At 45.1% G+C, this 26974-nt stretch overlaps 1 protein-coding gene across 7 annotated transcripts in view; it reads right to left on the reverse strand.

The window, feature by feature from the left end:
* The window catches only part of LOC139152918 (golgin subfamily A member 4-like), a 253930-nt gene that overhangs the window by 144782 nt on the left and 82174 nt on the right, over positions 1-26974 (reverse strand). For all 7 annotated transcript variants that reach the window (XR_011556733.1, XR_011556732.1, XR_011556731.1 and 4 more), the window contains one exon: positions 11104-15251. Coding sequence is in view for 4 of the 7 variants with exons in the window: in XM_070726337.1 (XP_070582438.1) it covers positions 11104-15251 (4148 nt within the window). In the remaining 3 variants the exon portion in view is untranslated. The remainder of the gene's footprint in view (positions 1-11103; positions 15252-26974) is intronic.

Genomic DNA, 26974 nt, shown 5'->3' on the forward strand with positions numbered 1-26974 from the left:
CTTTTGGTTGTCATGAGGTACTGGACAATGGATGAAGCGGTTGGGTGGGGGCTGGAGGAACTCCAACCGCAAGCCTTGGGACACTGTGGCGATGGCCCATTGGTCTGATGTCGTTGTTCGCCAAAAGGTGTTGGAGTTTCCCTCCTAAAGGTTGTGACTCGACCAAGTCGCTTGGTGCGCTTAAAGCCTCTTTGGGTGCTACCTCTGAAGGGGCATCTTGTTTGCTGATACCCTCGTGATCTGTCCTGGAATGCCGTACGATCCGATCTAAAGGGGTCTGGTTATATTGACCCTGCTGATATGGTCTCTGGGTCTGGTTGGTAGTTTGGGAAGAGTCCCAATGAAAGGACTGGCGACATATGTAGGGTGTTTGTCTGCGTTACATAGAAATATAGAAGTCTGACGGCAGAAAAAGACCTCCTGGTCCATTTAGTCTGCCCTTATACTATTTTCTGTATTTTATCTTAGGATGGATATATGTTTATCCCAGGCATGTTTACATTCAGTTACTGTGGATTTATCTACCACATCTGCTGGACGTTTGTTCCAAGGATCTACTACTCTTTCAGTAAAATAATATTTTCTCATGTTGCTTTTTATCTTACCCCCAACTAACTTCAGATTGTGTCCCCTTGTTCCTGTGTTCACTTTCCTATTAAAACCACTTCCCTCCTGGACCTTATTTAACCCTTTAATATATTTAAATGTTTCGATCATGTCCCCCCTTTTCCTTCTGTCCTCCAGACTATACAGATTGAGTTCATTAAGTCTTTCCTGATACATTTTATGCTTAAGATCTTCCACCATTCTTGTAGCCCGTCTTTGGACCCGTTCAATTTTGTCAATATCTTTTTGTAGGTGAGGTCTCCAGAACTGAACACAGTATTCCAAATGTGGTCTCACCAGCATTCTATATAGCGGGATCATAATCTCCCTCTTCCTGCTTGTTTTACCTCTAACTATGCAGCCAAGCAACCTACTTGCTTTCCCTACCGCCTGACTGCACTGTTCACCCATTTTGAGACTGTCAGAAATCACTACCCCTAAATCCTTCTCTTCTGAAGTTTTAACTAGCACAGAACTGCCAATACAATACTCAGATTGAGGATTCCTTTTCCCCAAGTGCATTATTTTACATTTGGAAACATTAAACTGCAGTTTCCATTGCTTTGACCACTTATCTAATAAAGCTAAATCATTTGCCATATTACAGAGGCCTCCAGGAATATCAACCCTATTGCACATTTTAGAGTCATCGGCAAATAGGCAAACCTTCCCTACCAAACCTTCCCCTATGTCACTCACAAAGATATTAAAAAGAATAGGACCCAGAATAGACCCTTGTGGCACACCGCTTGTAACCTGACTCTGCTCAGAATACTCGCCGTTAACAATAACTCTCTGATGTCTACGCTTCAGGAAGCTGCAAATCCATTGAACTATCCAGGGATTAAGTCCAATCTTCACTAATTTATCTATCAGCTCTTTATGTGGAACCGTATCAAAGGCTTTGCTGAAGTCCAGGTATGCAATATCCACGGCATCCCCTTCATCCAACACCTTTGTGACATAGTCAAAGAAATCAATGAGATTAGTCTGACATGATTTGCCTTCAGTAAAGCCATGCTGATTTGGGTCCAATAAGTTATTGTTTTTTAGGTGCTGATATATCCTCTTTTTGAGTAGAGTCTCCATCATTTTAACTACCACTGATGTCAAGCTAACTGGCCTGTAGTTACCAGCTTCTTCTCTACTGCCCTTCTTGTGGATAGGCACAACACTGGCCATTCTCCAATCCTCAGGAACTTCTCCTGTTAACAAGCATTGGTTAAACAAATCAGTCAGGGGGGTAGCAATGACAGATCTGAGTTCTTTAAGAACTCTGGGGTGGATGCCATCTGGACCCATTGCCTTATTTATCTTTAATTGTTCAAGTTCTTCTAAGACATCGGCTTCTAAGATCACTGGAGCTGAATCCGTACAGCTGGAAGCAATGCTATATCCCTCTATAGTATTATTTTGTAAGGTGTCTTTTGAGAAAACTGAACAGAAGTAGCTATTGAAATGGTCAGCGATCTCCTTATTCCCATTAATGCATGTATTATTCCCGGTACTAAGCTTCGTGATGCCGCTGTTTTTCTTCTTCTTATCACTAATATATCTGAAGAAGGTTTTATCCCCCTTCTTTACAGATTTGGCAATTTCTTCCTCTTTTGAGGCTTTAGCAGCATATATTATCTGTTTCGCCTCCTTCTGTCTCATTTTATCCACCTCTCTATCAGCTATAGTTCCAGACTCTTTATACCTCCTATAGGCAGCCTTTTTTTCATTGACTATAGCCCTTACATCATTGCTAAACCATAGCGGTTTCTTCTTCCTTTTACCTTTAGTGATTTGTCTTACATACAGTCCAGTGGCTTTTAAGATGGCCTTTTTTAATACAGTCCACTGGATTCTCGCTCCTGCCATTTCATCCCTCCCCTTTAATTCATTATCTAAATATTCCCCCATTGCATTAAAATTTGTTTTTCTGAAATCCAATACTTTGGTTGCATTATAGGATTGCTCACAATGAGTTTTTACATCAAACCACAAACATAGATGGTCATTGCAACCTAAATTTTCTCCCACCTTGACCTCTGAAACCCAATTCCCATTCGTTAAAAACTAAATCTAGAATATTCTCCCCTCTAGTTGGTGTCTTAACCAGCTGTGCCAGAGCTGCTCCTGTAAAGGCCTCTACTATATTCTTACTTTTGCATGTAAGGGCACTGGGGATATTCCAGTCAACATCAGGCATGTTGAAATCACCCATAACCACAATATCTCCCTTTAGTGCCATTTGGGTAATTTCATCCACCATCTTGTTGTCATATTCCTCAGATTGCCCTGGAGGCCTATAGATCACCCCAATTCTAATGACAGAACCTTCTTTATTTTGCATGCAAATCCAGAGAGTCTCCAGATCTTGACATGTATTTTGAATTAGTGTTGTTTTTAGACTTTCTTTAACATAAATGGCTACTCCACCTCCCCTTCTCTCTATTCTATCCTTCCTATACAGTGTATATCCTGGTATGGATATTTCCCATTCATTAGAATCCGTAAACCATGTCTCAGTTATGGCAACCAGATCCAAATTATCTCTAGATATTATGGCCATTAACTCACAGAGCTTGTTGCTCAAGCTTCGAGCATTCGTGCACATTACCCGAACAACATTATTTTCATTATTAGTTTGCCCCTTATCATCAACAACTACATCTATTTTATTTGCAGCTCCCTTTTCATAAGCTTCCAAAAACTGATTTATCCTCATTGGTCGGGGACAGAAATCACCCACATCAGTTACATCTCTGTCCCCTTTACCTAGTTTAAATGCCTGTCCAAAAAAGTTCTGAATTCCTCACCGAGCACCTGGGTACCTCTGTATGATGGATGCAAACCATCCCTCTTAAACAACTCCATATTAGACCATCTACTGACATTATGATTTACATAGCCAAAACCTTCAGCTTTACACCACTGCCTTAACCACACATTAAACTCTCTGATACACGTTGTTTTATCCTCTTGGCCACAAACCAGTAACACCTCTGAGAAAGTCACTGAATCAGTTATTTTACCAAGCTCCACACTTAGACATTGAAAATCTCTTTTTACTACATTAACATTTCTCTGAGACAAATCATTTGTGCCAAGATGCACCACGACATCAACGTTATTACCTTTACTCACAGCTTTGACAATGTTTGTAATCCGCCTCCTGTCCCTGCTGGCAGTGGCCCCTGGGAGACACCTCATCTCCTTCACCACATCCTTACTCTGTCCCAAATCAACACCTCTAACAGTCAAATCACCCACAAGAAAATGTGTCCTCTTTTTATTTCTACTAACTGCACTTGATGGTTTGGTGACACTATGTACCTCACTTAGAACAACTTCCCCTTTGAACATCCCCTCATTCTCTGCCTGAGGGACCTTGCTAATATCTCCAACATCCTTACTATTTAAATCCGCAAGAACATTATAGGAATTCGATACAGAGAGACCAAAATTGCTATGTTTTTGCTCAACTGCACGCAATCTTCCTGAACCGACAGTTGTCCACACAGCCCTCCTCCTCGGGGGGCGCTGTGGAAGTGGAGGCTGCACACATGGCTGCATTACAGCATGTGGCTGGGACAATCTTTCCACTTCAGACTGCAAGCTACAAACTAAGGACTGCAATCTAGAGATCTCGCCATCTAACCTAATGTCATGCAAAGAGGGCAGTACCCCAAGTTCCACAAGGTACTATGGAAGACAACAGCCAAACAAGTGTTACACTGCACCAAGCCAGTCATCTTAACAATGCATTGAAATACAAGTACTTAGCAAGAAAATCCACAACCCCTATTGCTACCAAACTTTGCTGATTTTGGTTTATAATTATGTGATTTGCGCGCCGTTAGGCGCGCAGGCCACTACCTTCCTCTCTCCTTCTCTGTGATCTGAAAGTGCAACTTAAAATGGCTTTTTCCTGCCTTTTATCCTTCCCAGTCTAATCCTGTCCCAGCCTAATCTGATTGGTCTGTGCTTGAACACAAACTGCCAATAAAATTGTCTCTTACAGTAATATCTGCCCCTCCTTCTTGAATTCAAACAATACAAATGTAAAAAGCACTACCTTCCTCTCTCCTTCTCTGTGATCTGAAAGTGCGTTCTTGGCGTTTGTAGGCCCTAGGGAGCACCTTCCATTTGTCCTTACCTTCGATAAGGACTGGAGTTAATGCGTCCCTGAACAATGTAGAACCCTGAAAAGGCGAAGAGGCTAAACTCCACTTAGACTTTAAGTCTGCCTGCCAATTCCTTAGCCATAGCATGCATCTTGAAGAAAGGGTAGTAGCAATTTATTTATTTATTTATTTATTACTTAGATTTGTATGCCGCCCCTCTCCGAAGACTCGGGGCAGCTCACAACACGTGGAAACAAATCATAAATAATCTAACAAATTTAAAATTAAAAGATTTAAAAGACCCCATATACTAACAGACATACACACAAGCATACCATATATAAATTAAACATGCCCAGGGGAAGATGTTTCAGTTCCCCCATGCCTGACGGCAAAGGTGGGTTTTAAGGAGTTTACGGAAGGCAGGAAGAGTAGGGGCAGTTCTAATCTCCGGGGGGAGTTGGTTCCAGAGGGCCGGTGCCGCCACAGAGAAGGCTCTTCCCCTGGGGCCCGCCAACTGACATTGTTTAGTTGACGGGACCCGGAGAAGGCCCACTCTGTGGGACCTGATCGGCCGCTGGGATTCGTGCGGCAGGAGGCGGTCTCGGAGATATTCTGGTCCAATGCCATGAAGGGCTTTAAAGGTCATAACCAACACTTTGAATTGTGACCGGAAACTGATCGGCAACCAATGCAGACTGCGGAGTGATGGTGAAACATGGGCATACCTAGGTAAGCCCATGACTGCTCTCGCAGCTGCATTCTGCACGATCTGAAGTTTCCGAACACTTTTCAAAGGTAGCCCCATGTAGAGAGCATTACAGTAGTCGAACCTCGAGGTGATGAGGGCATGAGTGACTGTGAGTAATGAGTCCCGGTCCAGATAGGGCCGCAACTGGTGCACCAGGCGAACCTGGGCAAACGCCCCCCTCGCCACAGCTGAGAGATGTTTTTCTAATGTGAGCTGTGGATCGAGGAGGACGCCCAAGTTGTGGACCCTCTCTGAGGGGGTCAATAATTCCCCCCCCAGGGTAATGGACGGATAGATGGGATTGTCCTTGGGAGGCAAAACCCACAGCCACTCCGTCTTATCCGGGTTGAGCTTGAGTCTGTTGACACCCATCCAGGCCCCAACAGCCTCCAGGCACCGGCACATCACTTCCACCGCTTCGTTGACTGGGCATGGGGTGGAGATGTAAAGCTGGGTATCATCCGCATATTGATGATACCTCACCCCATGTCCTTGGATGATCTCGCCCAGCGGTTTCATGTAGATGTTGAATAGCAGGGGGGAGAGGACCGACCCCTGAGGCACCCCACAAGGGAGAGACCTAGGAGTCGACCTCTGACCCCCCACTAACACCGACTGCGACCGGCCAGAGAGGTAGGAGGAGAACCACTGAAGAACAGTGCCTCCCACCCCCAACCCCACCAGCCGGTGCAGAAGGATACCATGGTCGATGGTATCGAAAGCCGCTGAGAGGTCAAGGAGCACCAGGACAGAGGATAAACCCCTGTCCCGGGCCCACCAGAGATCATCCATCAACGCGACCAAAGCGGTTTCCGTGCTGTAACCGGGCCTGAAACCCGACTGCTGGGGACCTAGATAATCGGCTTCTTCCAAGGACCGCTGGAGCTGGAGCGCCACCACCTTCTCGACAACCTTCCCCATAAAGGGAAGGTTGGAGACTGGACGATAGTTGTTAGGCACAGCTGGGTCCAGGGAGGGCTTCTTGAGGAGGGGGCGCACGAGCGCTTCTTTATAGAGTGATGGAAAAACTCCCCTCCCCAAGGAAGCGTTGGTAATCTCCTGGGCCCAGCTCCGCGTCACCTCCCTGCTGGCCGAAACCAGCCAGGTGGGACACGGATCCAGTAAACAGGTGGCGGAACTCACAGCTCCAATGGCCTTGTCCACTTCATCAGGTGTCACCAGATCAAACTCTTCCCAGACAGGTGGACAAGTACGTGCCCCAGTCACCTCGACTGACTCGTTGTCAGTCGACTCTGTTTTACAATTGGAGTCGAGGTCGGCCCGGATCCAAGCGACTTTATCAATGAAAAACGTGTTAAAATCCTCGGCACTACTCTGTAAGGGCTCCCCAACTCCCCCCTGGTTAAGAAGGGAGCGGGTCACCCTAAACAGAGCGGCCGGGCGGGATTCCGCTGATGCAATCAAGGCGGCATGATACGCGCATCTTGCCGCCTTGAGCGCCACTTTGTAAGTCTTAATAAAAGCTCTTACAAGTGTTCGATCGGATTCAGACCTACTCTTCCTCCATCGCTTCTCTAGACGTCTCTTTTGGCGTTTCAACTCCCGGAGCTCCTCGTTGAACCATGGGGCTCTACGGGGTCTAGCGCCACGGAGAGGTCCCGAGCATCAGGTCGGCCAGACCTATCATTCACACTACTATCAATAAACTCATCCATACCACCCCCACCCCCACCCCCACCCACCCAATCATACCAGTCATTCCACTCATAGCCACAAGCAAATTTATCCCAGTCATCCATTACTTAGACCCCAATTATTTTAAAAATCAATTAAATTAATAATAGTATAAAAGGGAGTAGATAGAATGGTCCTCAGTTTTTTGACTCCCCATGATCCCCAGTAGCTCTCACCCACTGGTGCCAACAGGGAGGGGGCTAATTTAATTTCCCCTGAACGTCCTCGTTCATCTGTTGGTGTTACAGTTGACTTCCGACACTAAGCTCCATTTCTTCCCCGCTGTCTCTCTCTCTCCCTCGTGTTGTCTCTGCCGTTCCCAATCATCACCATCTCGACACCGGACTCTCACCTCCGGAGTCGGGCTGGGGATCCATCTCAGTGGGGGACTCGACTCCCTTTGCTCCCCACAATTCCTCTTATCACCTCTCCTCTCCGCCGGCGCCGCGAGCCTCCGACCTCTGTCCGGTCATGCCGCCATTCTCCGCACCGGCCAGATGTTCCTCCGGTGCCGCGCTCTCTGTCAGCTCTCCCTCGGTACCCTCGACACCCCCTCAGCAGTGACTCGGTGTTCCTTCATCCTCTCCTCTCTCTCCAGCAAGGCTGCATCTCACAGAGGTTGTATCCTCTGCGAGGCTCCGCCAAACGCCGAACGCCGCCGCCATCTCCGCGTCTCAGCTGGCCACCTTTTCCTTGCCGCGGTCTTTCTCGCCCCCCCCCCAGGCGGGAACATTCCCGACCCTCAGGATCATAAAAGTAGGGGAGCAAAGTGACCGGTGGACTCTGACCCGTCTCCAACCATCTTGAGCCCGGATTGACCCATTTTTCTGATGATTCCCGTCGTTTCAGAGGAGCAGCGGACCCACCATGCTCCTCACCGCTCACCCGAAACCGGAGTAGTTTATTCAATGCCCTTTGCTGCGAATTTTGCCGCATGAAGTGTTGCATCAGCCGAGAATTCGGCAGTTGCTAGCAATTTGCTCAAGTCCTGGCGCAGGTGACCCTCCTCCGGGTTGAGTCTAGCCTGCATTTCCTGTATCCATATTATAGACGCCCTATTAAAAAAGGACGCTGTAGCCGCCGCATGAAAGGCCCAACTGGCCATCTGGTGAGTCTTTCGTAGCAGGATCTCAGCCTTTCGGTCCTCTGGTCTGAGGCTGTCTCCTGTTTCGGTGGGGACCAAGGCGTTGGATACTAGGGTCATCACCGGTTGATCAATGGGTGGGAACTCTAGTAGTTTCTCCACTTCTTCATCGAAGGTGTAAAACCTCCTCTCTTTATTTGAAGGACCTTGCGCTGCAGCCGGGTGTTGCCAAGGTCTTTTAACACTTTCAACAACAATTTCTGAGGCCGGAATATGGTCAGACACAGGGCGAGGCTCCTTAAACAGGGTAGTTGCTGGTTTGGCAGCCTCAGTAGTCTCGGTAGTCTTAGTGCTGCCTGGTAAATCAACCACCTGCTTGGCCTTGTGGAGCAGGATTCTGAATAAGGCCGGTTTGAATAGGCCCGCAACTGAGGGTGGTTCAGGCATTGTCTCATCTTCAGAGAGATCATACTCTCTATCATTTTCCTCTAGTGGTGTCTCCTCTGCTAAGGAGCCATACCCTGAAGGGGGTGGTGCTGACCAAATATCTCTTGTGAGTCCATGGCAAGGTTGCTGACCATACTGTTGTGTTGCCGCAGCCATTTCTTGCGAGTAAGCGTTATTAATGATGTCCTGCATCGCAGGAGACATATCTCTCCTTTTACGGGGGTTTTTTGGGACCGTCTGGAAGCCTCCCAGTGGGGGCGCGGACCCCCCCAACTTCGGCTTGCAGCCAAGTGTGACCGCGGAGGCCAGGGACCCCAGGCTGCATTGCTCCCGTTCAGGGCAGTACCCTCAGAGGGAAGAGGCCCCTGGGGAGGAGGCCAGCTGATATGGTGGGGGTGGTGCCCGCGGAGGGCAGAGACCCCATCGGCGTTTTCTTCTTCAGCATCTGTGAAAACAAAGAAAAAACATTAAACAGGCAATAGCATTTATTATACATTTCTTAACAATCTGTACTTTACTAAAAGGAAAAAAAACAGTCTCTACTCTAAGACTGAGTTTTTGAAACTGAGCTCATGGGGGCTAAAGGGGACGGTGCCTAAATAATTATTTAAATTAATAACTCAGTCTCTGCCAATAAGATTGCAGAATAACCCATGTTGGACTCTCCTTCCAAGTGCAGTGGAGAACTTTAGGAGAAACCCTTCCACCCTTCCACCTCTCACAATACTAAACAACACAGTATCAACACTAGAGACCTTCAAATTTCTAGGTTCTATCATATCTCAAGACCTAAAATGGTCACCTAACATCAAAAACATCATCAAAAAAGCATAACAAAGAATGTTCTTTCTGCGCCAGCTCAGGAAGCTCAAACTGCCCAAGGAGCTGCTGATACAGTTCTACAGAGGAATCATTGAGTCTGTCATCTGCACCTCTATAACTGTCTGGTTTGGTGCTGCAACCCAACAGGACTTACACAGACTTCAGAGGACAATCAGAACTGCAGAAAAAACAATTGCTGCCAACCTGCCTTCCATTGAGGACCTGTATACTGCACGAGTCAAAAAGAGGGCGGGGAAAATATTTACTGACCCCTCACATTCGGGACACAAACTGTTTCAACTCCTACCCTCAAAACGTCGCTACAGAGCACTGCACACCAAGACAACTAGACACAAGAACAGTTTTTTTCCGAACGCCATCACTCTACTAAACAAATAATTCACTCAACACTGTCAGACTTTCTACTAAATCTGTACTTCTATTCTACTAGTTTTTCTCATCATTCCTATCACCCATTTCCTCCCATGTTGACTGTATGACTGTAACTTGTTGCTTATATTTATTTATTATAAATTTATTTATTTATTTATTATTTAGATTTATATGCCTAAGATTTGTATATCCTAAGATTTTTATTAATATTGCTTCTTCATTGCTTATTTGACCCCTATGACAATCATTAAGTGTTGTACCACATGATTCTTGACAAATGTATATTTTATTTTATGTACGCTGAGAGCATATGCACCAAGACAAATTCCTTGTGTGTCCAATCACACTTGGCCAATAAAAAAAAAAGTGCTGCATCTCTATTGGATCTTGCTGCGAGAAAGCCAGGATTTCAACACCTACGACTATAGGTAGGAAGACACAGGCATCTCATGAGTGGAGCCTTCGGTGCCAAGTCCCTGTTCTTCCCCCATGAAAATCCCACTCCCATCCCACCCCACCCACTCCAGTTAAATGTGTGTAGGGTGATAGGGTTTCTTTTAAATGGATAAAAAGATCTATGCCGCTCATTATCAAAATCTGAATGGAAGTGAAGATCCCCATTGCCAGGAACCACCTGAAAATGCAACACGAGGAGGCTGAAAAGGGAGGGGGCAGTGGATGGGGCTACCTACAGAGTATAAGATTTTCAGCTTCTTTTGTGGGGGGAGTACATCTTATACTCTGAAAAATAAGGTAATTAATGGTTATATTCCTTTTATTATATCTTCACTTGTAAGCTGAAGGTTGAATTAATCTTTTACTTCCTTATGTACTTCTTTATATCGTATGCAATCCGAAATATCAGTTTGTAAATAATCATGATTTCTGGTTTTAACCTGCATTTGTGAAGTTCAAAATTTTGACTTGTTTTAAAGCAAATAGATAACTCTTGATTCATATAATTTATGGTCACTTATATATTTTTCAGTTGTGAGATATGTTAATCCAAACTGATATTTGTTCTTCATAAAAGTGTTCAACAGATTTAAATAGCCTGATAGATAATACATACTGTATATCTGTATTTGGAAAATAATGTTAATCATAACTTTATTTCATTCAATTATATTCGACATATATTGTATTTCATTAAAGAAATATTAACAGTTAACAGTTACTTAGCAGCAACTTACTTTATTTTTTGTTCCATTTCTTCTCTAGATTCTTTCTTCATAATTTCCAGCTCTTGCTGATGATCTTTCCGCAAGATTCGTAAATCCTTCTGAAGTTTAATCAAATTTTTGTGCTGTTCCTGTTTCTCTTGCTCTGTATATTTCAGTGTAGTTTGCAAATCTTTCTGCTGCATCTGCATCTTATCAACCATCTTCTGAAGTTCAAAGAGTGATTTAGTCTTTTCTTTTATATTTCCTTCTAGAATTTTTATAAAGCCATTCCTTTCATCTACCTCCTCTTGCAATCTGTTTAATTTTTCATCATATTCTGTAATTCTATTTTTCATCTCAATCCTCTGATGTCTCTCTTTCATAAAATCTTCACCAAAATGATATATCTTTTGTTGTAAAGATTGTCCTTCCTCCTCCTTTCCTTGAAGCTTTTTTTCTAAGTCTTTAAGTGCAATTTCTATATTTTGTTGATTTACTTCTTTGTTTTTCAATTCTACTTTGACATTTGTTAATTCACTCTCATACTTGGTATGCTGTTCAAGTAATGAAGCCTGTTTCTTGATTTGTTCTTCAAGTTCTTTTTGAAGATTTTCAATTTTATTTTTATCTTCTTGAGCATTTTTAAGAAGTTCTTGCTGATCCAGAGTCTCCATTTTTGAAATATTACACATATTTGTTTCCTCATTATACTTCTGAAGTAATCTCTCCTTATCCAATAAATCCTTTCTTAAAATATCAATTTTTGAATCATACATCTGTTGCAAATTCTCTAAAGCTTGCACTTTATCTGGCTCTGCAGAAACCTTTATTGTTTCTATTTTCTGTATTAACTCTTTTTCTAAATCTAAAGACATGATTTTCTTTTCTTTCTCTTGCAATTTTTTCTGTAACTTATTTTGCTGCTCTTTCTCTTCCAGCTGAGTCAGTCTTTTAGTAGTAGCAATTTTGTGTTCAGCCTTTTTTTCCAGATCTGCTATTTTTGAAGTTGTTCCTGAAATAAACCTTTCTTCTAAAGCTTTTAATTCTTCCTCTTTGGTTTTTAATAGAGCCAGTTTTATTCCTTCAACTTTTTTTGATTTTTCTTCCAAGTCAATTTCCATAACCTGAATTTTCTTCTCAAAAGTTAGGACTTTTTGTTCCATATTCTTCAGCTTGTCATCCTTGTCCACTATTGCTTCCTGAGCCTGTTGGAGTTGTTGTGCCATTTCTTTTTGCTCACTGTCTTTTTCACGGTATTTTTTACATTCTTCCATTAAATAATCATTTTCCATTGTTTTCCGAGCAATATGCTCTTCTAATTCAGCAATTCTCGCTGAATGGATTTTTATCTCAGCAACCAAATCAAATTCCTGTTTTTCTTTTTTGACCTGCTTTTGTTCCATTAAGCTTTTTAAATGTTCTAATTGTTTGGTTTGTTTATCATGCTCTTCCTTCCTTCTATTCAGTTCTTCATTTTCACTAACTTGATTATTAATCAGTTCAATCTTACTTTGTAGTTCCTTAATAGTATTATAATTTTGTGTAAATCTCAATTGAGCTTTCTTCTTCCATTCTGACATTTTGTTCATCCAATGGTCTACCTGTTTCAGGGCCGTAATTTTCTCTTCATTCAATGATTCAACTTTGTAAGATAGTACTTGCACCTTATTCAGTAACTGCAGTTGGCTTTCTTTGTGTTGCTTGTTTAACATTGTTATGGCAATTTCTTTTTCAGATATGGTCTTTTCAAATCTGACGTTTAATTCACTAATAAGCTTCTTTAAATCTGTGATTTCTGTTTCTTTATCATTTATCTCCTCGCTCATAGAAGTAATAACATTACTATGCTCAGATAATTCTTTTTTCAGTTCTGTGATATAAGATTCCTTCTCTGTTGCTATTTGCTGCTGGAGATAACTTTCCTTTTGCAATAGCTCTTTTTCAGTTAGATGTTTTTCCATGTCTGCTTTCATAGACATCATTAAGTGTTCTTTTTCCTTCAGGAGCTTTTTTGACTCCTGTAAATTACTTTTTAAAGTTACATGACTCTCTGTTAATTGTTTACATTGAAATTCTAGATTTGGAATTTGTTTGATTTTAATTAATATGTCTTCTTTAATTTTTATTGTCTGTTGCTGACAGTGAGCAATTTTAACTATTATTGAAGAAATATTTTCATTGCATTGTTCAATCAGTTCATCAACTTTTATTTTCAATAAAGTGTCTACTTTTTGCTGGTAATGAGCTAGTTGTCTAATTGTATCTCTCTTGAAATTTTCAAATTCAGCTTGTTTTTGCTGAAACTCATTTCTTTCCCCTTCTAACTTCATCTCATAATTCTGCCCTTTAAGAGGAGACATCTTCAAGGCCTGGAGTTCCACATCAGATATTTTCAACTTATCTGCCAGTTCCAAAAGGTCATGTTTCATTTTTTCTTCTGTTATCTTTATCTTATTAAGCTGATCCTGTACTGTTATTTTCTCCTTCGAAGAAAAAATATCTTTCTCTAATTTTACAAGTTGCTTTTTAAAATCAATTTCTTTTTGTTTCAAAAGATTCATTTGTGCTAATGCCTGTTGCAGTTGTTCTTGAAGTTTATGTATAGTTTTGTCTTTCTCTTTATGTTTGTCTTTTAACCATGTAATCTCTGCATTATTCCTTTCTCTTTCAGCACCAAAGGTGGCCAGTCTTTTTATCAGATCTCTTATTTTCTGCTCTTTTTCTTGCAATCTTATTTCATGCTTTTCAAAGTGTTCTTCAGGCTGTAGATTTAGTTTCTTCTCACAAAGATGTAAAACTTCATCCACTTCTTGCTTGTGAGCTTCAGCCATGCTTTTGAGTTGTTTATTCTGATTAATCTCCAGATTTGAAACAGCATCATTTATTCCAAATGAACTAGCATGAGCCATTGTCAGCATTTTTGAAATAAACTGATTCTCTTTGTGACAAAACTCCAATTGGTTCTCCTCAATATCTTTTTTCAGTTTTGTTTCTTGTTCTGAAAGTTTTTGCTTAAATTCTTCCTCATTTTTTTTAAATTTTTCTATAGCTTCTTCTGCTTGTATCTCTTGCTGTTTTAACTTGAGTTCATATTCGTCTCTTAAAGCACTAATTTCTTCTTCTTTGGTTGATAACAACTGCCTATACTTTTCAATTTGTTGCTCCATGAAATGCTTTATTTGCCCAATTTCACTTTCCTTGCTAGTACAATGACATTTTAACTGACTGAACTTTTCTCCAAGATTTCTTAATTGTGATTCATACTTTTCTGTCAGAGATGACGTGTTCTTTATATGTTTTTTCTTTTCTTCTTCCAATTCATGTTTTAGATCATTTACCTGGTATGTTTGAAAATATAACTCAGTTTTTACTTCATTCAACTGAGTTTCAGTTTTTACAACCAGTTCTTCAAGTTTTGACTTTTCATACTTTATAACTTCCAATTTCTCTTGCAAATTTTCATAAATACTTGCATTATCTTCTCTTGACTGACATAAAAAATCTAATTCTGCAGACATTATTTTACATTGTGACTCAGCTTTTCCTAGAGTTTCTTTCATTTTTTTCTGTTCTAATTCTTCATCTCTTTTCTCTTTTGCTTCCAAGAGTTGTTTGAGTTGAATTATTTCTTCTTTAAATGGTTTTTCAATTACTGCCTGGTCTTTTAAAATACCTTCAACTTGCTCCTTATGATTATTTCTTTGCTGATCAAGTTTTGTCTCAAACTCCACCTTTGCTTTATCTGCATCCTCTTTTAACTTAGAAATATATTGTTGAAGATTTTGACAGGTATTCAGAGCATCTGATAATTCAGATGAAAGTGCTTCTACCTCTGTTTGTTTCACATCTAGCTTTTCTAATGTTTTTTCATTCATTTCTTCTATATGAGCATGCAATATAGCCTCTTTTTCTTTTAATAGCTTGGCAGTTTCTTCTTCACAATGTTTTCTCAGTTTTTCCATTTCTGATTGATGCTGCTGGGTAAATATGTCAAGCTGGTATCTCCAGTGTTGCTGTTCTGGCTGCTTCACATATTCAATTTCTTTGCTATATTTTTCAGTCACAGTACCTATGCTGTGTTCATTTTTGTCTGATTCTGTCTGGACAACCAAATCTTCCAACTGGCGTTTATAATTTTGTGGACACTTTGTGGGAGAACTTTCCATTTCAGGAATTCTCTGTTAAGAAGATATGGGAAATATAATGAATAAAATACATAGATTTATATATGCATACACACATATATACATATACATACATACATACATATATACATAATCTACTTAAATACTATGCATAACAAGATTCTAATAATTTAAATTTAAAAATTAAATATATACTATGTTGCTTCTTATTATGAAGAATGGAATTAAAAGCTAAAATCATTTAGTTTCAGTACTGTTACACACATAAAAATAATATTTCTATGTGTTGTGATTGCTCCCTGTCAGCCTCAGGAAGTGTCAGATTTGAAAGAGGATGAGGAGACAAAAAAGCAGTTCATCTTCAGAGAGTGTGTGTGTGGGGGTAGCCGACAGTCCCTGGTTGAACGTGAGATTTAGAAGATTCTCAAAAAGAAGGGAGATGTGTAGAAAAAGTTTTGATTTGTGAAAATCAACCAATATGTCATATCCTGGAATGTATCGGAAACGAAGCCACTTTCGGTCAAACTGTGTGTTGGAATATGGCCACATTCCTCATCTCCAAGAAGTAAGCTTTTGATATATTATGATAAACTGTACAAAATTAAAATTTAATATGACTCAGAGATAAGACGCTATCCTCTAACCCTTAGAAAAGGGTTTATAGCTTTATAAACTCAGCTTGTTAGATCTGGAATATGTTTTCGCATAGCAGCATTGTAACCGTGACTTTCTTCCCAGTGAAGAAGAGAAATAAAGATTTACTAGTTTTCCAAATTAAAGCCTTGAAAAGAGTTTTTGGAGTTGCTTCAGCTTGATCTGAACACTATGTAGATTTTATCTATGTAAATTTAATTTAATTTATGGGACTCAGGGTCTTACAATAATAAACAGTATATACAATAAACAAGTCAAATAATTAGTAATAAGAACATTAAAACCTTTAATAAACCATAATGAAATCCACATACATCCAGAACAATTGCAGTCGGACGTGATAAGATGTTATGTTCACGGCTGCCAGGCCTGGCTGCAAAGCCAGGTCTACAAAGCCTTTTGGAAGGATAGTAAGGTGGGAGCAGTGCAGACATCAGGGGGTATTTGGTTCCATAACATCGGGGCAGCCACAGAGGATGCTCTTCCTTGCTAGCCCATCAATTTGCATTATTTAGTCGACAGGAACTAGAGGAGGCCAACTCCCTGTGATCTGATTGGTTTTTGGGGGATATATGGCAGGAGACAGTCTCGTAAATAGACTGGCCCTAAGCCATGTAGGGCTTTACAGGTAATAACCAACACCTTGAATTGTGACTGGAGACCAACTGGTAGCCAGTGCAGTGTGCGGAGTGTTGGTGTTATATGGATATATCGAGGAACATCCATGACAGCTCGTGCAACTGCAATCTGGACTATCTGTAATCTCCGAACACTCCTCAAGAGTAGCCCCATGTAGAGCATCTTGCAATAATCTAGACGGGAGATAATGAAGGCCTGAGTGACCGTGCGCAGAGACTCCTGGTCCAGATAGGGCCTCAACTGTTATACTAGTCTGCAATGCCAAAGGGTTTATTTTTCTCCACCCAGCCTCTCTTCCCGTTTGACAGGACAGGAAGCTTTTTTTTTTAGTCTCCTAAAAGAAACACCTTGGATCTTCCGGACGAAAGAATTGAAATAAAGCTGCCAGGCGTTTCGTGAAATCTCCCCTCCTTTGAAAAAGGGGGTGGGGTGGGGACAGGAGGGAAGCATGAAGAGCCCGGCAGAGGAGGCAGCATCATCTCCGCACCCAGGAAAGAAGACAGCGGGCCACCCTTGGAAGAAATGTCCAAGGCCAAGATCTTGCCGGCGGACCTGGGCTGCATGGGGAAGGCAGCTGGAGGCCAGACCCCCGCCCCGTCACCCTGTCCTGGCAGCGGCTCAAGCCCTGCCCAGTCCTGCCCACCTGTCCTGGCAGTGGGGGCTCCCGGTTGGTCTCGGCACGGCTTTTGGAGCAAGTGGTGTGGGCACCATTGGCCAAGGGCCGGGGGGGAGATGGGCAAGGCAGCCGGGTGGGTAGACAGCGGCTCCGGGCTCTTCTGCCTGTCCGGGAGCCGAAAGTTCTGTCATAGAAATTAAGATCTGTTAGGACCTTAACTCTGGAGGTCGATGGACAGAAGCCTTAATCATTCATTTTTTAAAAAAAACAAGATATTTATTTTTATAAAACAGAGATAAAACAAATAAAAGACTGTTTCAAGGGACAGGAGAACATATGCTTCTTACATCATGGAGGTTAAAAAGAAGAAGAAAAAAGAAAACGACACGAGAGGAGGATCCAATAAGACACACTAGTTAACAGTTTCATTACTAAATGTCTCTGAGGGGCTGTCAATATACAGCGTGACACCCCTTCTTTGACAGTCTTCAGTGATATTGTTTACATAAGACACATTCTTTTGCAGAGGTATTCATGTTGGTCAGCTGGCAATGTTTTGTTCAGAAACCCATGGAGATCCAGAGGGGAGAATGGGGCAGGAAAGAGTGGAGAAAAACGGAGGAAACCCATGGAGATCCAGAGGGGAGAATGGGGCAGGAAAGAGTGGAGAAAAACGGAGGAAACCCATGGAGATCCAGAGGGGAGAATGGGGCAGTGGGGCAGGAAAGAGTGGAGAAAAATGGAGGAAACCCATGGAGATCCAGGGGGGAGAATGGGACAGGAAAGAGTGCAGAAAAACGGAGGAAACCCATGGAGATCCAGGGGGGGAGAATGGGGCAGGAAATAGTGCAGAAAAACGGAGGAAACTCATGGAGATCCAGGGGGGAGAATGGGGCAGGAAAGAGTGGAGAAAAACGGAGGAAACCCATGGAGATCCAGGGGGGAGAATGGGGCAGGAAAGAGTGGAGAAAAACGGAGGAAACCCATGGAGATTCAGAGGGGAGAATGGGGCAGGAAAGAGTGGAGAAAAACGGAGGAAACCCATGGAGATCCAGAGGGGAGAATGGGGCAGGAAAGAGTGGAGAAAAACGGAGGAAACCCATGGAGATCCAGAGGGGAGAATGGGGCAGGAAAGAGTGGAGAAAAACGGAGGAAACCCATGGAGATCCAGAGGGGAGAATGGGGCAGGAAAGAGTGCAGAAAAACGGAGGAAACCCATAGAGATCCAGAGGGGAGAATGGGGCAGGAAAGAGTGCAGAAAAACGGAGGAAACCCATGGAGATCCAGAGGGGAGAATGGGGCAGGAAAGAGTGGATAAAAACGGAGGAAACCCATGGAGATCCAGAGGGGAGAATGGGGCAGGAAAGAGTGCAGAAAAACGGAGGAAACCCATGGAGATCCAGAGGGGAGAATGGGGCAGGAAAGAGTGCAGAAAAACGGAGGAAACCCATGGAGATCCAGAGGGGAGAATGGGGCAGGAAAGAGTGCAGAAAAACGGAGGAAACCCATGGAGATCCAGAGGGGAGAATGGGGCAGGAAAGAGTGTAGAAAAACGGAGGAAACCCATGGAGATCCAGAGGGGAGAATGGGGCAGGAAAGAGTGGAGAAAAACAGAGGAAACCCATGGAGATCCAGAGGGGAGAATGGGGCAGGAAAGAGTGCAGAAAAACGGAGGAAACCCATGGAGATCCAGAGGGGAGAATGGGGCAGGAAAGAGTGGAGAAAAACGGAGGAAACCCATGGAGATCCAGGGGGGAGAATGGGGCAGGAAAGAGTGTAGAAAAACGGAGGAAACCCATGGAGACCCAGAGGGGGGAATGGGGCAGGAAAGAGTGTAGAAAAACGGAGGAAACCCATGGAGATCCAGAGGGGAGAATGGGGCAGGAAAGAGTGTAGAAAAACGGAGGAAACCCATGGAGATCCAGAGGGGAGAATGGGGCAGGAAAGAGTGGAGAAAAACAGAGGAAACCCATGGAGATCCAGAGGGGAGAATGGGGCAGGAAAGAGTGGAGAAAAACGGAGGAAACCCATGGAGATCCAGAGGGGAGAATGGGGCAGGAAAGAGTGGAGAAAAACGGAGGAAACCCATGGAGATCCAGGGGGGAGAATGGGGCAGGAAAGAGTGTAGAAAAACGGAGGAAACCCATGGAGATCCAGAGGGGAGAATGGGGCAGGAAAGAGTGGAGAAAAACGGAGGAAACCCATGGAGATCCAGAGGGGAGAATGGGGCAGGAAAGAGTGGAGAAAAACGGAGGAAACCCATGGAGATCCAGAGGGGAGAATGGGGCAGGAAAGAGTGGAGAAAAACGGAGGAAACCCATGGAGATCCAGGGGGGAGAATGGGGCAGGAAAGAGTGGAGAAAAACGGAGGATACCCATGGAGATCCAGGGGGGAGAATGGGGCAGGACAGGGTGGGAAAAAACTGGGAGGAACTCAAGTCTGGAGGTGAGGCATCCCGGCGGCCGGCGGCAGGTTCGTAAGGTGAAAAAAGTTCGTAAGAAGAGGCAAAAATATTCCGAACCATGGGTTCATATCTTGAAAAGTTCGTATGACGAGGGGTTCGTATCATGAGGTACCACTGTATTCAGTTTCAGATATGAAGGTAATGGAGAGATTGTCCTCCATTATGACAATTGGTTTCATAGGATCACTCCAAATACTATCAACAAGAGCAGAAACACAGGTTACAGCATTGCAACAGTCAGAAACGCAGGCATATTCTGACTCAGTAGAAGAACAAGAGATAAAATTCTGCTTTCTAACTGTCTAATAAATTGGACAGCCACTTAAAAACATTATGTAACCTGAAGTACTTTTTTGTGTTTCTTTGTCACAGCACTTGCACCATCATTGTGGCTCTTCTGGCTTGGAGTTTGTGAGGCTTATCCCTCCTCACAGTTTGGCGATTGCCTGTCGCCACAGTGCTCAAGGGTCCGTCGCTATTTCATCTCCGCCACAGGGTTGATGCGCCTCGATTTAGGTTTTCCGATCGTTGGGATTTGGACTCGAGGAGCAGAGCTCTGCCAGGTCCACCTGCTGTGACTGCACCCCAGAAATCCCCCATTTCCTGTTGTCTTGTAGGTATTTTAATTTGATTCTTGACCTTTTCCCTGTCCATATAAATTTATTCAATATTTTGTTTAATTTATCAAAAAAAATTATCTAATTCAATTGGTAATTTTTGGAAAAAATAAAGCATTTGTAGTGGGATAGACATTTTAATAGTTGCAATTCTTCCAATTAATGAAATGGGCAATTTGTTCCATTTCTCTAATTACTTTTCTGTCTGGTTGAGCAATTCTATGTAGATATCTTTCTTAACATTTGTACATTTCGATGGTAATTTTATACCCAAATATTTTACCCTTTTTACTGTCTGAATTCATAAAGTCCTCTCTAGAGTCTGATTTTCTATATTTGTTAGGTTTTTTGTTATTATTTTAGTTCTCTGCTTATTTATTTTTAAACCTGCAACTTTCCCAAATTTATTAATTTCCTCCAATAATTTCCCCGTTCTAGTGGTTCCTCTATGTTAAAAACTAAATCATCCAGAAAAGAACCGTTGTACCTACCTGAACGGTCTTCTCAGTGCACTGGAAGGAGAGTCCAACATGGTTATTTCACCAATCATATTGGTAGAGACTGAGTTAAATTTACATATTAATTGAGCACCGCCCCCTCTGCTCTCCCCATGAGCCAGTTTTAAAAACGAAAAACCATAGTAAGAGGATAACCAAGTTTTATTTATCAACAGTCACTAACTAACTTAACTTCCCACTCCAGCGTCCCTGAACTTATAACAATGCCGGGTGGGTTTGGACTCTCCTTCCAGTGCACTGAGAAGACCGTTCAGGTAGGTACAACGGTTCTTCTCCACTGCATCTGGAAGGAGAGTCCAACATGGGATATACCAAAGATTCAAGGCCCATGGGAGGGAAAGGAACTTGTCAGGGACGTTGGAGGAGAGCAAACTCGTTGTAAAACACGTCTCCCAAAGGCTGCTTCTGCGGAAGCAAAGGAGTCCAGCTTGTAATGCCGTATGAAGGTCGAAGGCGTCGACCACGTTGCAGCCCTGCAAATGTCCTTTATGGACGTCTGTGTGGCCCAGGCCGCTGATGTGGCCGCGCTCCTAGTCGAATGAGCTGTCAATCCAGCTGGCACAGCTTGGTTACGAGCCTTGTATGCCTCCGCAATACAGTCTCTGATCCAACGACTAATAGAGGTAGATGATATTCCAAGTCCCTTTTTATCTTGTGAAAAGGAAATAAACAGTCGTTCCGTTTTCCTAAAGGTCTCTGTCCGTCTGATGTATATTTTAACCGCACGGCGCACATCAATCTTGTGCCAGCGCAACTCCGACGGATGATTGCCGTGTGTGCAAAAATCAGGAAGAATCAATTCCTGCCTTCTGTGAAAGTCCGTATTCACCTTCGGTATGAAAGAAGGGTCTAGTCCAGTGATGGAGAACCTATGACACGTGTGTCAGCACTGACACGCGTAGCCATTTTCGGTGACACGCGGCCGCCGAGAAAAGGGGAGCTTTAGGGAGTGGCCAAGATGCAAATCTCCCCGCTTTCCAATTTCCCACCGACTGCAAGCAGGTACAGCAGGGCCGCCGATAGGCCGGTACTACCGGGACTGGCGTCAGGGGCCCGGGCAAACTGAAAATTGGGGGGGGCCGCGCGCCCCGGTTTTGGCCCGCCACCGTGTGCCGGCCCCGTGGCGCCCGCAGCAGTCATTGTGCTACACCGTTCGCTGTAGCCTGCGCATGCCTGCGCCAGCGCACCCCAAAACGCCGCCCGCCCCACGCACTCTTTTCCAAGGGCGCACACGAACCAACCCTGCCCCCCCGCGCCTCTAGGCCCCTCACGCCCCTGGCTACTTGCCGCTGCCCCCTGCCCGCCCGCTTCGCCTCTCTTTCTCCGCCGCTGCAAGAGAGGCGCGGCAGGCATTCTCACAGCGGGGGCCGGCGAAGGCGATTTTTAGTGTCGGGCGCGCGGCCCGGCGCGCGCTCTCCCCATCGCCCTGCCAGCCCGCCAGGAACATTCAAAGTAAGAAAAACCTTTGCTCTTACTTTGAATGTTCTGGGCGGGCTGGCAGGGCGATGGGGAGAGCGCACGCTGGCCCGCGCGCCCGACACTGAAAATCACCTTCGCCAGCCTCCGGAGAACGAAAGAGAGTGAGAGCGACAGAGCAAGATAGAGAGAAAGTGAGAAAGAGAGAGGGGGAGAGAGAAAGAGATAGCAAGAGAGAGAGAACGAGAGAAAGAGTGAGAGAAAGAAAATGAGAGAAAGAGTGTGAGAGAGAAAGCAAGAGAGAGAGAAAGAAAACAAGAGAGGGAAAGTGAGAAAAAGAGAGGGAGAGCAAGAGGGGGAAAGATAGAGAGAGAAAGAAAGAGAGATGAGAGAGGAAGAGAGTGAGAGGAAGAAAGCAAGATAAAGAGAGAGGGAGAAAGAAAGAGATGAGAGAGGAAGGAAGAGAGTGAGAGAGGAAGAAAGCAAGATAGAGAAAGAGAGAGAGAGAGAAGATAGGAAGGAAGAGAGAGAGTGAGAGAGAGCAAGAAAGAAAGAGTGAGAGAAGAGAGAGGAAGGAAGAGAGTGAGAGTGTTTTTTTGTCAAGGTGACACACCACCCGAATTATGCTCGGTTTTTTGGCGAATTTTGACACACCAAACTCAAAAGGTTGCCCATCACTGGTCTAGTCTCAGCACTACTCTGTCGGGATAGAAGATGCAAAGGTCAGGTCTCACCGACAAGGCAGACAACTCCGACACTCTCCTAGCCGACGTAATAGCCACTAGGAAGGCTGTCTTGATGGAAAGTAGTCTCAATGGTATGGACCTTAATGGCTCAAACGGTGGTTTTGTTAATGCTCTGAGGACCAGCGCGAGGTCCCATGATGGAAACCTTCGAACTGGTGGAGAATGTTTATTCGATGCTCCTTTAATAAAATCCTTTATCCAAGGGTGATAAGCCAAGGAACGCACCTCGGCCACTTGTATCATGGTTGAAAGAGCTGCTACATGCCTTTTTAAAGTATTAGGCGCCAATCCCCGCTCCAGTCCTGCCTGCAGGAATTCTAAGACGGTAATTACTGACGCCACTCTAGGGTTTATTTGTTGTTTATCGCAGAAACTGCAAAAGGCTGCCCATGTTGTCTGGTAGATCCGAGATGTCGATGGACGCCTTGCCGCCTGCATGGTGTCGATGACCGTTTCTGGTAATTTCAGGTGTCGTAGTCTGTGCCGCTCAAGTGCCAGACGGTCAGTTGAAACCACTGGGGATCTGGGTGTTGTAAGCTCCCCTGGCTGAGTGACACTATCTGGTCTGGGATCCTCCATGGTGGTGACACCGATAGTTCCACCAGGTCAGAGAACCACGGGCGGCGTGGCCAATGTGGAGCCACCATCAATACCTCCGCTCTCTCCCTCAGGATTTTTTCCACCACTCTCGGTATGAGACTCATCGGTGGGAACGCATAGAGTAGTCCTGGGGGCCAGGAGGCTAGAAGGGCGTTGACCTGGTCCGCTCCCGGCTCCGGAAACCTTGTGTAAAACCTCGGGAGCTGGGCGTTCTGGGAACTTGCAAAAAGATCCACTAACGGGGACCCAAATCTGGTTACCAACTGCTGGAATAAGGCCGGGTCCAATCTCCATTCTGACGGGTCCAGGGTGGACCAGCTCAACCAGTCCGCCTGTGTATTGCTGACCCCTGCAATGTGTTCCGTTGACAAGGACTTCAGATGCCGTTCGGCCCAATGGAAAAGGTTGTCCATCTCCACCATGAGACGGTGCGACCTCGTACCCCCTTGATGGTTCAAGTGAGCTCTGGTCGCGACATTGTCCGTCAGCACCAACACGTGCCTTCCCTGAACTAGAGGTGAAAATGTCTGTAAGGCCAGGAACACAGCTCTTAGCTCTAGAAAATTTATGTTGACCTCCGCTAGGTCTGTTGTTGTCCAGAGACCTTGAGCCATGTGGGTCCCAATGTGGGCACCCCATCCGGTAAGACTGGCGTCGGTGGTCAGAATGATCTGCTCCTATGCTTGAAAGGAGGAGCCCTTGTTTATTGCTGGAGATGTCCACCACTTCAATGACTCTCTGACCTCGTGAGGTAGGCACACCTGCTTGTGGGAATGGCTTATCTTGGTTCTCTGAGCCGGAAGCAAGAACCACTGCAGTGTCCTGATGTGGTATCTGGCCCAGGGCACGATACCAATGGTCGACACCAGAGTTCCCAGTGTCTTTGATAACAGTGACAATGGGACTAGCCTGCTGCGATGTATGCTGGCTACCAACCGGTGTATGTTGTCCTGTCGTTCCGTGGAAAGGGACACTGTGCCCGCCTGGGTGTCTATAATGGCTCCTAGGTGTAGGAGTCTGGTGGTGGGGGAGAGTTGGCTCTTCTCCACATTGATGGTGAAGCCGTGCTCTTCTAGCGTGCGAATGGTCATGTGTAAGTCCTTTTTGGCCTTCGGTGGGGACCTGGATAGTATGACTATGTCGTCCAGGTAAGCCATCAGCCTGATGGAACGAGCCCGTAAACTGGCGGTAAGCACATCCAGTTTTGTAAACGTTCGTGGGGCTGATGAAAGGCCGAATGGCATGGCCCTGTATGGTAATGTCTCCCCTTGGTACAAAAGCGGAGAAACCTGCGATGTTCTGGATGAATGGGAACATGCAAGTATGCTTCTTTCAGGTCTATGGATGTTAAATAATCCTGAGCTCGGATGGAAGCCAAAATAGTTTGCAGGGAATGCATCCTGAACCTTCGGTATTTGACGAAAAGGTTCAGTTGCTTCAGGTTGAGGATCAACCTGCATCCCCCGGAGGCTTTGGGAACTATGAAAATCGTTGAATAGAACCCCTTTCCTTCCTCCTGTTGGGGGATTCGCTCTATGGCTTGGATGTCTAATAGGTGTGTGATTTCCCTGCTTAACTGTAATTTCTTTTGAGAATCTCTTATAATTGGGCAGTGTAGAAACCGGTTGGGAGGTGGCTGGATGAACTCCAGCTTGAGTCCTTGAGCCACAGTAGCCAGAGCCCATTTGTCGGAGGAGGTGGTATGCCACGCGATGTGGAAGCCCTGCAGCTTCTCTCCCAAGGGCTGTGGCGCAGTCGAGTCATTTTGTATGTTTGAAACCCCTCTGGTTGCCACCACGAAAGGGCCTTCTGGACTGTTGGTAGCCCCTTGGTCTGTCCTGAAAGGAGCCACGATCACGCTTATAGGGCTGTTGATTGTACTGGCCCTGGGAAAAAGGCCGCTGATTCTGGGTGGATCCGGAGGATGGGTCCCAACGAAAGGACTGTCGCCTCGAGTACGGGGTGGACCTGCGGTCCTGTCGTCTGTTGGTCCTGGGGACCACCATCCTTTTATCTTTGTCCTCCACAAGGACTTTTTCTAACAAGTCCCCAAAAAGAGATGAGCCCTGGAAGGGGCCGGAGGCCAGTCGCCACTTAGATTTGAGGTCTGCCTGCCAGTTCCTTAACCACAGGAGGTGGCGAGAGGACAGTGTGGTTGCCATGCTTCTGGTGGAAAACTTAGCTGCGGTTAGCGTGGCGTCTGCGGAGAATTCCGCCGCTGCCAATAACTTACTCAGATCTTGGCGAAGGCAGCCGTCCTTGGGTCCCAGGCGGGATTGCATTTCTTGAATCCACAACATTGATGCTCTGTTCAGGAATGATGCTGCGGCAGCCGCCCTGAACCGCCAGCCAGACATCTGGTGCACTTTGCGCAGTAATATCTCCACCTTCCTATCTTCCAGTCTCAGGCTGTCACCTGTCTCCGAGGGCACCAATGCTCTGGAAACCAGCGTTACAACTGGCTGGTCGATGGGAGGGAATTCGAGAAGCTTTTCCACCTCCTTATCAAATGTTTAAAACTTCCTCTCCAGGTTAGAAGGGCCCTGTGCTGCCGCTGGGTGCAGCCAGGGTCTCTTATCCCCTTCAAAGAAGATCGATGAGGCAGGGAAATGGACGGACTCGGGCTGAGGTTCCTTGAGCAGTGTGTCAGAGGTCCTGCCCATCTCTGTAGTGTCCGTAGCCTTTGATGAACCTGGCAGATTCATCACCTGCTTGGCCTTGTACAATAAGGTTCTAAAGAGTGCCGGTTTAAACAGTCCAACAGTAGGAGTCAGTTCTTGCGCCCTCTCATCTTCTGAAAGGTCGTATTCCCGGTCACTGTCTTCGAACTGAGCCGGTTCCTCTGTCAAGGACCCCAAACCCGAGGGGGGCGGTGCCGACCATGAGCCCTTCATTTGGTGTGGATGTCTGCCATGCTGCTGCGCCCTGTTGCAATGCCCTGCGAATATGCATTGGCTATAATGTCCTGCAGGTCTGGGGGCAAGTTTTGCCACGCACCGGGCTGCGATCTTAGGCCAGCCGCTGTGGGAGTAAACGTGGCTGATGGCCCCTGGGTCCCTCTTCCTGAGTATCCCGACCCTGGTCTAGCCCAAGATGTACTGGGCGAGGGCATGACTTGAGGGAGGGGCAGGAACTACCTGTCCGGTGACCAGTCCCCTTCAGCAGCGACCCCAGTGAACCCAAAGGTGGATGGGGGTGTCGTGGAGTCTGATGGCTGTCTCTGGGTCATAGGCAACCACGCTGGGGAGGCCTGCAGAGCTGCTTCCAGCTTCTTCTCATGCGCTTTAATGCGCTTTTCAGCTTCCTTCATGGAGGAGGAGGAGGCAGAAGAGTGGGAGGCCTTGGCTTTTTCCTTGCCCTACCCCTTTGTCTTATCTTTGGGTGGCGCAGGGGAGCCAGGCTTGTCTCCCTGGGTGACTTCCATTCTACTCACGGCTTCTGGAAAAAGGGGGGGCACTCAAGGGTCAATGTTGCTCTGCGATGAC

The sequence above is a fragment of the Erythrolamprus reginae genome, chromosome Z (genome assembly GCF_031021105.1).
Source record: "Erythrolamprus reginae isolate rEryReg1 chromosome Z, rEryReg1.hap1, whole genome shotgun sequence".
NCBI lineage: Eukaryota > Metazoa > Chordata > Lepidosauria > Squamata > Dipsadidae > Erythrolamprus > Erythrolamprus reginae.